This window comes from Hylobates moloch, unplaced genomic scaffold (genome assembly GCF_009828535.3).
Source record: "Hylobates moloch isolate HMO894 unplaced genomic scaffold, HMol_V3 SCAFFOLD_19, whole genome shotgun sequence".
NCBI classification, from domain to species: domain Eukaryota; kingdom Metazoa; phylum Chordata; class Mammalia; order Primates; family Hylobatidae; genus Hylobates; species Hylobates moloch.
In genome coordinates this window covers 62,997,968-63,012,940 of record NW_026652294.1, presented here as the reverse complement: position 1 = coordinate 63,012,940, position 14,973 = coordinate 62,997,968, and the positions used below count along the sequence as shown (strand labels likewise).

General features: G+C 38.8%; 1 protein-coding gene across 8 annotated transcripts in view; it reads left to right on the top strand.

The window, feature by feature from the left end:
* Positions 1-14,973, top strand: part of CCDC171 (coiled-coil domain containing 171) — a 443,161-nt gene that overhangs the window by 63,298 nt on the left and 364,890 nt on the right. For all 8 annotated transcript variants that reach the window (XR_009210997.1, XR_009210996.1, XM_058431106.1 and 5 more), the window contains one exon: positions 10,207-10,353. Coding sequence is in view for 6 of the 8 variants with exons in the window: in XM_058431106.1 (XP_058287089.1) it covers positions 10,207-10,353 (147 nt within the window). In the remaining 2 variants the exon portion in view is untranslated. The remainder of the gene's footprint in view (positions 1-10,206; positions 10,354-14,973) is intronic.

Here is a 14,973-nt window from a genome sequence, read left to right as displayed (position 1 = left end):
TTTTCTGTTCTCTTGGGTATACACTCAGTATTAGAATTTCTGGGTCAAATAGTAACTTTATGGTTAGTTTTTTGAGGAACTGACGGACTGTTTTCTAATGCTGCTGAATGACAGTATGAGTAATGTTTGAGAGTTCCAGTTTCTTTCCGTCTTTGCCATCACCTGTTATCATCAGTCTTTTTGATGATAACCATCTTAGTGGCATGAAATAGAAGTCCTCATTTAACACCATTCATAGGTTTTTGGGAATTGTGACTTTAAGTGAATGACGTAGAATGAAACCAGTTTTAGCATAGGTTAATTGATATAAATGAGTTAAGTTCTTGGAGCATATTTCTGGTAAAAAAAATCACTAAACTTCTAAATAAAGACTCAAAACACTCATATTAAACATTGAAATAAATGTTATCTATACATACATTTAAGAAAGCTTAATAAAAAGAAGTGGTTTTGATTTGCATTTTTCTTTTTTCTTTTCTTTTTTTTTTTTCAGATGGAGTCTCGCTCTGTCGCCAGGCTGGAGTGCAGTGGCACGGTCTTGGCTAACTGCAGCCTCAGCCTCCTGGGTTCAAGTGGTTCTCCTGCCTCAGCCTCCCAAGTAGCTGGGATTACAGGCATGCGCCACCATGCCCAGCTAATTTTTTTGTATTTTTAGTAGAGACGGGGTTTCACCATGTTGGCCAGGTTGGTCTTGAACTCCTGACCTCGTGATCTGCTCACCTTGGCCTCCGAAAGTGCTGGGATTACAAGCGTGAGCCACCGTGCCTGGACCTTGAGTTGCATTTTTCTAATGACTAATGATGTTGAATACCTTTTTATATTGTTGATGGTGACTTTTCTGTCCAAATCTATAAAGTGTGTATTCTTTGTCATGTGTGGCCAATGAGAGCTCTACTTTGTTTGTAGATGGTCAGCTAATGAATGGACAGAAGATTTTCTTAAATGCTGTGAACAAATATGTCTTCTAGCCTTTGCTGAGTGGTTCTTTTTTATGTTGGAGTATGCATTCAGTGCTTTTGTGGGCTGATTAAAACTCTGCCTTACCCTTTGCTTCCTACTTGCACAGAGCCTGAAGGTCAGCCACAGATGAGAGACTGGGGCCTTCTCAGGGACTAGGCATATATATAGCCTTGCACTTGCATGGTTTTCTGGATGCCAGGAATATGTCAGAGCTTTTCAAAGGCTATATATATGCCTGGTTCTCTGTGGCTGGGGCTTTTGGGGAGCTCCAACCCTGTTCTTCTGTCGTTCCCCACAGTGCTGGCTAGGCTGCTGGATTCCATAAGCTACTACTATTCTAAGGCAATTGATTTTTGAAGCTATCAGGAGCTGGTGGGGAGAGGATGAGAATAGTACAAGTTAAAATGCCACAAATCTCACTATTCTTACTGAGATTCAATTGATTTCCCTGAATAAGTGCGTTTTGGATTACTGCAAGTTTTTGGTTAATTTAAAGAGTTAACGAGAAACTAGATTCAGATAATTTTTGCGAGTGTTCTTGTTGCTTTTATGAAGGAAAGGATTTTTGGTGCTACCCTGTTCTGGAGCTGCTTATGTTCTTTGAGGATATTTTGAAGTTTTCTTGTTTTTAAATATCTGTTTCTCTTAGGTTGCCCCTCACCCTTTACCATTATTTGATTTAGATTTTATCTTCATGTTGGATAATTTTTAAAAATATCATGTTTTCTCATTTAAGAGTGAAGGAATAAAAAGTTTCCTAGAAACTTTGAGTGTCTGGGTGAGGCTTTTCAGCCATGATCTTTACTGTAGTATTGTTTGGCTAGATATAATCCTTCCTCCTTCCCCATCTAACTTAAGAAGTAGAAAATAGAAAACTGAATAGTATGGTAATCATTAAATAGATTGAGTCAGTGTCAAAATTGCTGGCCTATATTGTTTTACCAATGAATAAAAAGAAACAATAAAGGAGCTAATAATTCCAGTTTTATGTAAACTCCTCTAGAGAATGGAAACATCTTGATAACATAATATTGATGCCAAACTGACAAGGACACAAGAAAAGATAATTATAGCTAATGTCAGTTATGAATATATATGCAAAAATATTATACAAAATATTAGCTAACCAAAGGTAGCAAGATTTTAAAAAGATAAAATATAAAAGACTTTATACAATTAATGTCAGGTGGGTTTAACATTAGAAAATCAATCAGTGTAATTCCAACTCAATGTAATCAGTTAATTAATGTAATATAACTTTTCTTCATATAGAATTTCTAAGTATCTCTACTCTTGAGTAGAATTCCTAAACATCTGTACTATTTTAGGAAAACATCTTTTTCCATGAAAACATGTTTATGTGTTTGTATATGTCTATATCTGTGTGTGTATTTATATTCATATCCAAGAATACAGTAGAAATTATCATATAATATTAAGTGAGTACCAGACCTCTGCATTGAAAATGTGATTGTTAGGTCAGAATTTTATCTAAATCTTGAAATACTCTTAAATAAAACTAATTGGCAAGTAATATTAAATATAGATCAACTATCATAGCAGTAATATAGTAATATATCACCAAAATAAACATAAGCCCTAACTGATTGGCCTTTGATTTTCCAGGTTCTTTTTTTTAAAAAAGGATTAAATTTAAACTTCGTGGAATAGTGGGCATACTCTTTGTTTATTGTAATGGGATTTAAATGATTATGTGTTGTCTTTCTAATGATTTGTCAGTAAAATGGGAATCACGTATGATTTTTTTTTTTTCTTTTCTTGAGACAGGGTCTCACTCTGTCGCCCAGGCTGGAGTGCAGTGGCATGATCTCAGCTTGCTGCAGCCTCTGCCTCCTAGGCGCAAGTGATCCTCCCACCTCAGCCCTCCAAGTACTGGGACCACAGGCATGCACCACAATGCCAGCTAATTTTTGTTTATTTATTTATTATTTTGAGATGAAGTCTCGCTCTGTCGCCCAGGCTGGAGTGCAGTTGTGTGATCTTGGCTCACTGTAACCTCCGTCTCCTGGGTTCAAGCGATTCTTCTGCCTCAGCCTCCCGAATAGGTGGGATTACAGGTGTGTGCCACCACACCTGGCTAATTTTTTGTACTTTTAGTAGAGACAAGTTTTCACCATGTTGGCCAGATTGGTCTTGAACTCCTGACCTCAAGTGATCTGCCCCCCTTGGCCTCCCAAAGTGCTGGGATTACAGGTGTGAGCCACCATGCCCAGCCATTTTTGTGTATCTTTTAGGGGTGATGTTTTGCCATGTTGCCCAGTGTGGTCTTGAACTCTTGAGTTCAAGGGATCTACCCACCTTGGCCTCAAAGTGCTGGGATTACAGGAGTGAGCCACTGTGCCTGGCCTATGATTTTCTTTTATAAATAAATCTCATGAGACTTCCTAAATAATTTATTTTACTATTTTATTTATTTTACTATATAAAATACTCCATAAAATAGTTTTGATCAACTAGGATATAAGCATCTTTTGGTTATAGACTTCATTTTGTTATTATTTCAAATTGTTTGGTTTATGGTTAACCATGTAAATTGCTAATTATTTACTTTAAAGTAGACAAGTATCTAAGTCAATCACTGAAAGTTGGAGATTATGTATTTGTAATTTAAGAAGGCATATAATTTAACAGTGACTGAATTAATAGTGGTGCTATTCAGTGTTTGAAAGAGGAGGACCTATCATATAGAATAATAGTCTTTTATGCTTGTGTAGTATAGTGCATAATCTTCTTAAAAGTGCTTTCATATATGAAAGTACTCTTATGAAAAAATGAGATTACATAAGGTTGTTCATAATACTATTTGTATTTGGCCATTCTCACATTGCTATGAAGAAATACCTGAGACTGGGTAATTTATAAAGGAAAGAGATTTAGTTAATTGGCTCATCATTCTGTATGCTTTACCGGAAGCATGGTGCTAACATCTGCTCAGCTTCTGGGGAGGCCTCAGGAAGCTTACAATCATGGTGGAAGGTAAAGGGGGAACAGACATGTCACATGGAATTTATGTTCCTCTCTATACTGGTTATTCTAGTTAGCAGTTTCTGTAATAACCTTTTATCAACGTTCTTAGCTTCTTTGCATTGTGTTTGAACATGCTCCTTTAGCTCAGAGGAGTTTGTTATTACCCACCTTCTGAAGCCTACTTCTGTCAATTCCTCAATCTCATTCTCTGTCCAGTTTTGTGCCGTTGCTGGAGAGCTGTTGCGATCATTTGGAGGAGAAAAGTCATTCTGGCTTTTGGAATTTTCAGCATTTTTGTGCTGACTTTTCCTTATCTTCGTGGATTTATCTACCTTTGATCTTTGAGGCTGATGACCTTTGGATGGGTTTTTTGTAGGGGGGTTCTTTTTTTTTTTTTTTTTTGAGATGGAGTCTTGCTCTGTCACCCAGGCTGGAGTGCGGTGGCTTGATCTCGGCTCACTGCAAGCTCTGCCTCCTGGGTTCATGCCATTCTCCTGCCTCAGCCTCCCGAGTAGCTGGGACTACAGGTGCCTGCCACTACACCCGTCTAATTTTTTGTATTTTTAGTAGAGATGGGGTTTCACCATGTTAGCTAGGATATCCTCGATCTCATGACCTCCTGATCCACCCGCCTCAGCCTCCAAAAGTGCTGTGATTACAGGCGTGAGCCACCACGCTCGGCCTGTGGGGGCGGTTCTTGATGTTGATGTTGATGTTGTTGCTTTCTGTTTGTTAGTTTTTCTTCTAACAGGCCTTTCTTCTGATGGTCTGCTGCAGTTTGCTGGACTTCTGCAGGTGTGCTGCAGTTTGTAGACCATGTTTGTGTGGGTATCACTAGTGGAGGCTGGAAAACAGCAAAGATTGCTGCCTTCTCCTTCCTCCGGAAGCTTTGTCCCAGAGGGGCACCAGCCTGATGCCAGCTGGAGCTCTTTTATATGAGGTGTCTGTCAACCCCTATTGGGAGGTGTCTCCCAGTCAGGAGGCAGGGGGGTCAGGGACCCACTTGAGGAGGCAGTCTGTCCTTTAGCAGAGCTGGTGCGCTGTGCTGGGAGAATCCTCGTCAGGATCAGCTGCTGTCTTCAGAGCTGACAGGCAGGAAAGATTTAAGTCCACTGAAGCTGCGACTGCAGCCACCCCTTCCCCCAGGTGCTCTGTCCTACCAGGATGAGAGTTTTATCTGTAAGCTCCTCACTGAACTGCTGCATATCCTGCAGAGATGCCCTGCCCAGTGAGGAGGAATCCAGAGAAGCAGTCTGGCCACAGCCACTTTGCTTTGCTGTGGTGACTGTGCCCAGTCCGAACCTTCTAGTCTCCTTAGCACTATCGGGAAAACCACCTACGAAAGCCTCAGTAATGGCGGTCGCTACTTCCCCCACCAAGCTCGATCATCCCAGGTCGACTCCAGACTGCTGTGCTGGCAGCGAGAATTTCAAGCCAGTGGTTCTTAGCTTGCTAGGCTCCGTGGGAGTGGGACCTGCTGAGCTAGACTTCTTGGGTTCCTGGCTTCAGCCTCCTTTCCAGAGGAGTGGACAGTTGTCCTTTCTCACTGGAGTCCCAGGTGCCACTGGCATACGAAAAAACTCTTGCAGCTCGGTGTCCGCCCAAACAGCCGCCCAGTTTTGTGCTTGAAACCCAGGGCCCTGGTGGTGTAGGGTCACGAGGGAATCTCCTGATGTGTGGATTGCAAAAATCCATGGGAAAAGCGTAGTACTCAGGGCGGGTAGCACAGTCCCTCCCCACTTCCCCTGGCTGGCTGGAGGAGGGAGTTCCCCTGGCTCCTTGCACTTCCAGTGTGAAGTGACGCCCTACCCTGCTTCTGCTTGCTCTCCATGGGTTGCACCCAGTGCCTAACCAGTCCCAATGAGATGAACTGTGTACCTCAGTTGGAAATGCAGAAACCACCCACCTTCTGCGTTGGTCTTGCTGGGAGCTGCAGACTGCAGCTGTTTCTATTTGGCCATCTTGGCCCCTCCCCCCCTCGTCCAGGGGTCTTTACCTTACTGCTATTGTGATTGTTTTGGGGCACCGTGAACCATGCCTTCATAAGGTGATGTACTTAATTTATAAACATATGTGTTCTCACTACTCCTCTGTCCAACTGTTCTTCCAACTCTCCCTCTCCTCTGGCCTCCCTACTCCTTGAGACACAACAATGTTGAAATGAGGCCAGTTAACTCTACAATGTCCTCTAAGTGTTCAAGTGAAAGGAAGGCTCACACCTCTTTCATTTTAAATCAAAAGCTAGAAATGATTAAGCTTAGTAAGAAGGAATGTTGATAAACCAGGACAGGCCAAATGCTATGTCTTTAGTGCCGAACAGCCAAGTTGTGAATGCAAGGAACAGTTCTTGAAGGAAATTAAAAGCGCTACTTTAGTGAACACATAAGTGATGAGAGCCAGCCATTCTTATTGCTGACATGGAGAAAGTTGTAATGGTCTGGATAGATCAAACCAGCCACAACATTCCCTTAAGCCAAAGCCTAATTTAGAACAAGGCCCTAACTCTTCAATTTGATGAAGGCTGAGAGAGGTGAGGAATTTGGAGAAGAAAAGTTGGAGGCTAGGAGAGATTGGTTCATGATGTTTAGGGAAATAAGACTTCTACATAATATAAAAATGCAAGGTGAAACAAGTGCTGATGTAGAAGCTGCAGCAAGTAATCCCAAAGATCTAGCTAAAATAATCAATGAAGGTGGCTACACTAAACAACAGATTTTCATTGCAGACAAAACAGTCTTCTATTGGAAGGTGTCATCTAGGTGTTTCAGAGCTAGAGAGGAGAAGTCAGTGCCCAGCTTTAATGCTTGAAAGGACAGGATGACTCTCTGGTTAGGGGGTAATATTGCTGTTGAGTTTAAGTTGAAGCCATTGCTCATTTACCATTCTCCAAATCCTAGGGCCTTTAAGAATTATGCTACGTATACTCTGCCTGTGCTCTATAAATGGGACAACAAAGCCCAGATGACAGCTCATCTCTTTACAGAATATTTAACTGAATATTTAAACCCACTGTACCTGCTGCTCAGAAAAAAAAGATTCTTCTCAAAATATTATTGTTCGTTGACAATGCACTTGGTTACTGCAGAACTCTGACGGTTGTGTACAAGCAAGTTAATGTTGTTGTCATCCTTGCTAACACAACATCCATTCTGCAGCACATGCATCAGTGAAGAATTTTGACTTTCAAGTCTTATTACTTAAGAAATACATTTCGTAAGGCTATAGCTGACATAGATAGTGACTCCTCTGATGGATATAAGCAAATTAAATTGAAAACTTTCTGGAAAGGATTTGCCATTCTAGATGCCCTTAAGACCATTTGTGAGTCATGTGAGGAGGTCAAAATGTCATCATTAACAGGAGTTTGGAGGAAGTTGGTTTCAGTCCTTATGGATAACTTCAGCGGGGGGGTGGGGCGGGTTTAACTTCAGTGGAATAAGTTACTGTAGGTTGGAAATAGCAAGATAACTAGAATTAGAAGTGGAGCCTGAAGATTTGACTGATTTGCTGCAATCTCATGCATTCATAAAACTTGAATGGGTGAGGAGTTGCTTCTTATAGATGACCAAAGAAAATAGTTTCTTGAGATGGCAACTCCTCCTGGTGGAGATGCTGTGAACATTACTGAAATGACAGCAAAAGATTTAGAATATTACATAAACTTAGTTGCTAAAGCAGCCATAGGGTTTCAGTTTTGAAAGAGGTTCTACTGCTGGTAAAATGCTATCAAGCAGCATTGCATGCTACAGAGAAACCTTTTTGAAGAAAGAGTCAACCAATGTAGCAAACTTCTTTGTTGCCTTATTTTAAGAAACTGCCACTGACCGCCCAGCCTTCAGCGGCTACCACCCTCATCAGTCAACAGTCATCAACAAACATTGAGTTAGGATCTTCCACCATTAAAGATGATGACTTCCTGAAGGGCCAGATGATGGTTATCATTTTTTTAGCAATAAAGTATTTTAATTTTATTTATGTATTTTTGAGACAGAGTCTTGCTCTGTCGCCCAGGCTGGAGTGCAGTGGTGTGATCTCGACTCACTGCAATCTCTGCTTCCTGGGTTCAAGCGATTCTCCTGCCTCAGCCTCCCGGAGTAGCTGGGATTATCACATGTGGCTATGTTTTGTATTTTTAGTAGAGATAGGGTTTTGCCATGTTGGCCAGGCTTGTCTCAGACTCCTGGGCTCAAGTCATCTGTCCGCCTTGGTCTCCCAAAGTCCTGGGATTACAGGTGTGAGCCGCTGTGTGTGACCTCAATAAAGTATTTTTAAATTAAAATAAATACATTTTTATATATAATGCTATTGCACACTTAATAGATTACACTATAGTGCAAACATTACTTTTATTTGCAATTTTTTGGAAACCAAAAATTGATGTGACTCACTTTATTGCAATATTTGCTTTATGGCAGTGTTCAGGAACTGAACCAGCCATATCTCTAAGGTATGTCTATATTAAGAAGTCTATTACGTGAAGAAAGTAATTGTTAAGAGTTCATATATAGCCTGCTGTAGAATAGTAATCTTATGAATAAGGGGATTCATAAGAATAAGAATAAGGAATTGGAATCTCAGACCAGTCAGAATGGCTATTATTAAAAATTAAAAAAATAACAGATGCTGGCGAGGTTGTGGAGAAAAGGGAACACTTACGCATTATTGGCGGGAGTGTAAGTTCATTCAACCATTGTGGAAAACAATGTGGCGACTCCTCAAAGAACTAAAAACAGAAGTATCTTTTGATCCAGCAATCCCATTTCTGGGTATATACTCAAAGGAATAGAAATTATTCTACCACAAAGACACATGGCATTCATATGTTCATTGCAGCACTATTCACAATAGCAAAGACATGGAGTCAACCTAAATGCCTATCAGTGTTAGACTAGGTAAAGAAAATGTAGTATATATACACCATTAAATAATATGCAGCCATAAAAAAGAATGAGGTAATATCCTTTGCAGGAACACGGATGGAGCTGGAGGCCATTATCCTTAGCAAACTAACACAGGAACAGAAAACCATATACCACATGTTCTCACTTCTAGGTGGGAACCAAACAATGAGAACACATGGACACAAAGAGGGGAACAACATACACTGGGTCCTGCCTGAGGGTGGAGAGTGGGAGAAGGAAGAGGATCAGAAAAAATAACTTTTGGGTTCTAGGCTTAGTACCTGGGTGATGAAATAATCTGTGCAACACATCCCTGTGACTTGAGTTTACCTATATAACAAACCTACACGTGTACCTGTGAACCTAAAACAAAAGTTAAAAAAATAGAAATAAGAAATTGGAGATATGAAATAAAAATTGAATTTAAAATGTTTCCTCATCTCTTCACTGTGGACTTAGGATGCTGGGTGTTTTTCAAACTAGAATCTTTGACAGAGAATTATATTTGATGTTTGCAACATACTCAGATTCTAATGGTATCTTTTGAGTGGCTAGGTATTCTTGGAAGCATATATAAATATTCATGTGTGTTTGTCCATGAATAACATTACTCTGGTGAGGGAAATGTGGGAAAGAGGGCTTTGTTAAAGGCCTTAAATGACAACAATGAATCTAGATTAGTTACTGTGGAGAATGCCTTTGATATATGTGTTAACTTGACGTTTGAACTTTTTCAATAAAATTCAACTCCCATTTCTGTGTTTAGTTGGGAAAGGGGATTGAGAGATTTTAGTATAAGACTACCTGAAGTTATTTCTTTTTCAATAGCCAAGCAAAGATTTGAAAGCTTTTTGAAAATCTAAGAGGAAATGAAACACAGCCATCTAGTGGATGTAATTTTAAAAGCTGTAAGCATGTAATTTAAGTACCGTGAGCTCATGTAAGCATTATCAACATTATTAGGCATTCAAGTTAATCATTTCTTATTACACAAAGGGCAATATACGTTTAAAAATTTTAATTGGAAGGGGAAACATTATATATGATAGTTGAACTACAGCATTATATAAATACCTTCAGAGGTCAGTTAAACTAATGTAACTTTCTCATATGCTATAACATTTTCCATTGTAATATTAATCAGAGTTTTTGAATTCTAAAACTTCAGTATTGCTTTTTAAACACATGAACATTCTGAAACATTGATGGAAAATATCTAGGCGTCTTTTGCCTATAAAAATTAACCTATTATTATGGTTGAAGCACAGATTTAGTTACTCACTGTCTTCTATTGGAGTGACTCTTAGTCATTGATGGCTTATAAACTTTATTGATGCAAAAATGAATTATTTTCCAGGAGCAAGATACTGCTATGCAAAATATGCATAAGAAAGTAGAAAAATTAGAAACAGAACATATGGACTGCTCTAACCTTTTACGGCGGCAAACAAGCGAACTTGAATTTAGCACTCAACGAGAGGAGCGCCTTAGAAGAGAATTTGAGGTACATTTTCTCATTCCTTTATAATATATATGCGTACAAACTTTCACACACACACACACACACACACACACACACACACACACACACACACACAACTCATTCCGTGATTTAAGGTTGGAGAGTTTTACTCTGTGATGATATATAAAACTAATTTTAGGGGCACTTATTTATAATGTATATTTGGCTGCTTTGAAAATTTTTATATCTGAGTATTTTCTGTTTTGCCCTAGTTTAAAAAAATCTGTTCACTTTTGAACAATTAACTCTCATGGAATATTTGGGAAGTTTGAGAGTAATTGTTTACATTATTAGGTTGAGTAAGCAACACAGGAAAAGTTTTGGTGTATATAGGTTCTAAATCATAAAAGTAATATTACATTTTAATTTTGTAGTTTGAATCCTGTATGGTTTTGTGGAATGCTTTTCAGATGAGACTTTACTTGGGAAAGGAGCATCAATTTGCAGATGAAAAATAGGATTTTCATTTGTGAATGATACTGAAAATAACTTTAATCTTAAGAGAAATCTAATTGATTTGTTAGTTCATCTTCTTTGTAAAATTTCTCTTTGCTTTGTGGGAAATGAAATATTTAAACAAATAAAGAAGTTTTGTCCTAAACATAATTTGTAATCTTTATTAGGCAAATAAATACTTATGAAGAGTATTTAATGGTAAAGTGCTAGAGTTAACACTAATTAAACTCACTGTGTCACTTAACATTGTTAAGAACAGCAGTAAGGATTATAACTTTTGGGAGGAAGAAAGTGTGATTCCTAATATTTTTAGATGACATGTAAATAAAATGAATAGTAAAATCAACTTTAAAATTATTGACACTAGCAAAAACATTCAATAAGGAGGCTAGGCAGAAAATAATGTATGACAATTTTTTTAAATTTATTTTTTATTATACTTTAAGTTCTAGGGTACATGTGCACAACGTTCTGGCTCGTTACATATGTATACATGTGCCATGTTGGTGTGCTGCACCCATTAACTCATCATTTACATTAGGTATATCTCCTAATGCTATCCCTCCCCGCTCCCCCACCCCATGACAGGCCCCAGTGTGTGATGTTCCCCATCCTTTGTCCACGTGTTCTCATTGTTCAGTTCCCACCTATGAGTGAGAGCATGCGGTGTTTGGTTTTCTGTCCTTGCGATAGTTTTCTCAGAATGATGGTTTCTAGCTTCATCCATGTCCCTACAGAGGACATGCACTCATCATTTTTTATGGCTGCATAGTATTCCATGATGTATATGTGCCACATTTTCTTAATCCAGTCTACCATTGTTGGATATTTAGGTTGGTTCCAAGTCTTTGCTATTGTGAATAGTGCTGCAATAAACATATGTGTGCATGTGTCTTTATAGTAGCATGATTTATAATCCTATGGGTGTATGCCCAGTAATGGGATGGCAGGGTCAAATGGTATTTCTAGTTCTAGATCCTTGAGGAATAGCCACACTGTCTTCCACAATGGTTAAACTAGTTTACAGTCCCACCAACAGTGTAAAAGTGTTCCTATTTCTCCACATCCTCTCCAGCACCTGTTGTTTCTTGACTTTTTAATGATGGCCCTTCTAACTGGTGTGAGATGGTATCTCATTGTGGTTTTGATTTGCATTTCTCTGATGGCCAGTGATGATGAGCATTTTTTCATGTGTCTGTTGGCTGCATAAATGTCTTCTTTTGAGAAGTATCTGTTCATATCCTTTGCCCACTTTTTGATGGGGTTGTTTGATTTTTTTCTTGTAAATTTGTTTAAGTTCTTTGTAGATTATGGATATTAGCCCTTTGTCAGATGGGTAGATTGTAAAAATTTTCTCCCATTCTATAGATTGCCTATTCACTCTGATGGTAGTTTCTTTTGCTGTGCAGGAGCTCTTCAGTTTAATTAGATCCCATTTGTCAATTTTGGCTTTTGTTGCCATTGCTTTTGGTGTTTTAGTCATAAAGTCCTTGCCCATGCCTATGTCCTGAATGGTATTGCCTAGATTTTCTTCTAGGGTTTTTATGGTTTTAGGTCTAACATTTAAGTCTTTAATCCATCTTGAATTAATTTTTGTATAAGGTGTAAGGAAGGGATCTAGTTTCAGCTTTCTACATATGGCTAGCCAGTTTTCCCAACACCATTTATTAAACAGGGAATCCTTGCCCCATTTCTTGTTTTTGTCAGGTTTGTCAAAGGTCAGATGGTTGTAGATGTGTGGTATTATTTCTGAGGCCTCTGTTCTGTTCCATTGGTCTATATCTCTGTTTTGGTACCAGTACTATGCTGTTTTTGTTACTGTAGCCTTGTAGTATAGTTTGAAGTCAGGTAGCGTGATGCCTCCAGCTTTGTTCTTTTGGCTTAGGATTGTCTTGGCAATGCGGGCTCTTTTTTTGTTTCATGTGAAATTTAAAGTAGTTTTTTTCCAATTCTGTGAAGAAAGTCATTGGTAGCTTGATGGGGATGGCATTGAATCTATACATTACCTTGGGCAGTATGGCCATTTTCATGATACTGATTCTTCCTACCCATGAGCATGGAATGTTCTTCCATTTGTTTGTATCCTCTTTTATTTCATTGAGCAGTGGTTTGTAGTTCTCCTTGAAGAGGTCCTTCACATCCCTTGTAAGTTGGATTCCTAGGTATTTTATTCTCTTTGAAGCAATTGTGAATGGGAGTTCACTCATGATTTGGCTCTCTGTCTGTTACTGGTGTATAAGAATGCTTGTGATTTTTGCACATTGATTTTATATCCTGAGACATTGCTGAAGTTGCTTATCAGTTTAAGGAGATTTTGGGCTGGGACGATGGGGTTTTCTAAATATACAGTCATGTCACCTGCAAACAGGGACAATTTGACTTCCTCTTTTCCTCATTGAATACCCTTTATTTCCTTCTCCTGCCTAATTGCCCTGGCCAGAACTTTCAACACTATGTTGAATAGGAGTGTTGAGAGACGGCATCCCTATCTCGTGCCAGTTTTCAAAGGGAATGCTTCCAGTTTTTGCCCATTCAGTATGATATTGGCTGTGTGTTTGTCATAAAGAGCTCTTATTATTTTGAGATACATCCCATCAATACCTAATTTATTGAGAGTTTTTAGCATGAAGGGCTGTTGAATTCTGTCAAAGGCCTTTTCTGCATCTATTGAGATAATCAGGTGGTGTTCATCGTTGGTTCTGTTTATGTAATGGATTACATTATTGATTTGCATATGTTGAACCAGCCTTGCATCCCAAGGATGAAGCCCACTTGATCATGGTGGATAAGCTTTTTGATGTGTTGCTGGATTCAGTTTCCCAGTATTTTATTGAGGATTTTTGCATCGATGTTCATCAGGGATATTGGTCTAAAATTCTCTTTTTTTTGTTGTGTCTCTGCCAGGCTTTGGTATCAGGATGATGCTGGCCTCATAAAATGAGTTAGGGAGGATTCCCTCTTTTTCTATTGATTGGAATAGTTTCAGAATGAATGGTACCAGCTCCTCCTTGTACCTCTGGTAGAATTCGGCTGTGAATCCATCTGGTCCTGGACATTTTTTGGTTGGTATGCTATTAATTATTGTCTCAATTTCAGAACCTGTTATTGGTCTATTTTGGGATTCAGCTTCTTCCTGGTTTAGTCTTTGAAGGGTGTATGTGTCCAGGAATTTATCCATTTCTTCTAGATTTTCTAGTTTATTTGTGTAGAGGTGTTTGTAGTATTCTCTGATGGTAATTTGTATTTCTGTGGGATCGGTGATGATATCCCCTTTATCATTTTTTATTGTGTCTATTTGATTCTTCTCTGTTTTTATCTTTATAAGTCTTGCCAGCAGTCTGTCAATTTTGTTGATCTTTTCAAAAAACCAGCTCCTGGATTCATTGATTTTTTGAAGGGTTTTTTGTGTCTGTATCTCCTTCAGTTCTGCTCTGATCTTAATTATTTCTTGCCTTCTGCTAGCTTTTGAATGTGTTTGCTCCTGCTTCTCTAGTTCTTTTAATTGTGATGTTAGAGTGTCCATTTTAGATCTTTCCTGCTTTCTCTTGTGGGCATTTAGTGCTATAAATTTCCCTCTACGCACTGCTTTGAATGTGTCCCAGAGATTCTGGTATGTTGTGTCTTTGTTCTCATTGGTTTCAAAGAACATCTTTATTTCTGCCTTCATTTCCTTATGTACCCAGTAGTCTTTCAGGAGCAGGTTGTTCAGTTTCCATATAGTTGAGTGGTTTTGAGTGAGTTTCTTAATCCTGAGTTCTAGTTTGATTTTACTGTGGTCTGAGAGACAGTTTGTTATAATTTCTTTTCTTTTATATTTGCTGAGGAGTGCTTTACTTCCAACTATGTGGTCAGTTTTGGAATAAGTGTGATGTGGTGCTGTGAAGAATTATATTCTGTTGATTTGTGGTGGAGAGTTCTGTAGATGTCTATTAGGTCCGCTTGGTGCAGAGCTGAGTTCAAGTCCTGGATATCCTTGTTAACTTTCTGTCTCGTTGATCTGTCTAATGTTGACAGTGGGGTGTTAAAGTCTCCCATTATTATTGTGTGGGAGTCTAAGTCTCTTTGTATGTCTCTAAGAGCTTGCTTTATGAATCTGGGTGCTCCTGTATTGGGTTCATATATATTTAGGATAGTTAGCTCTTCATG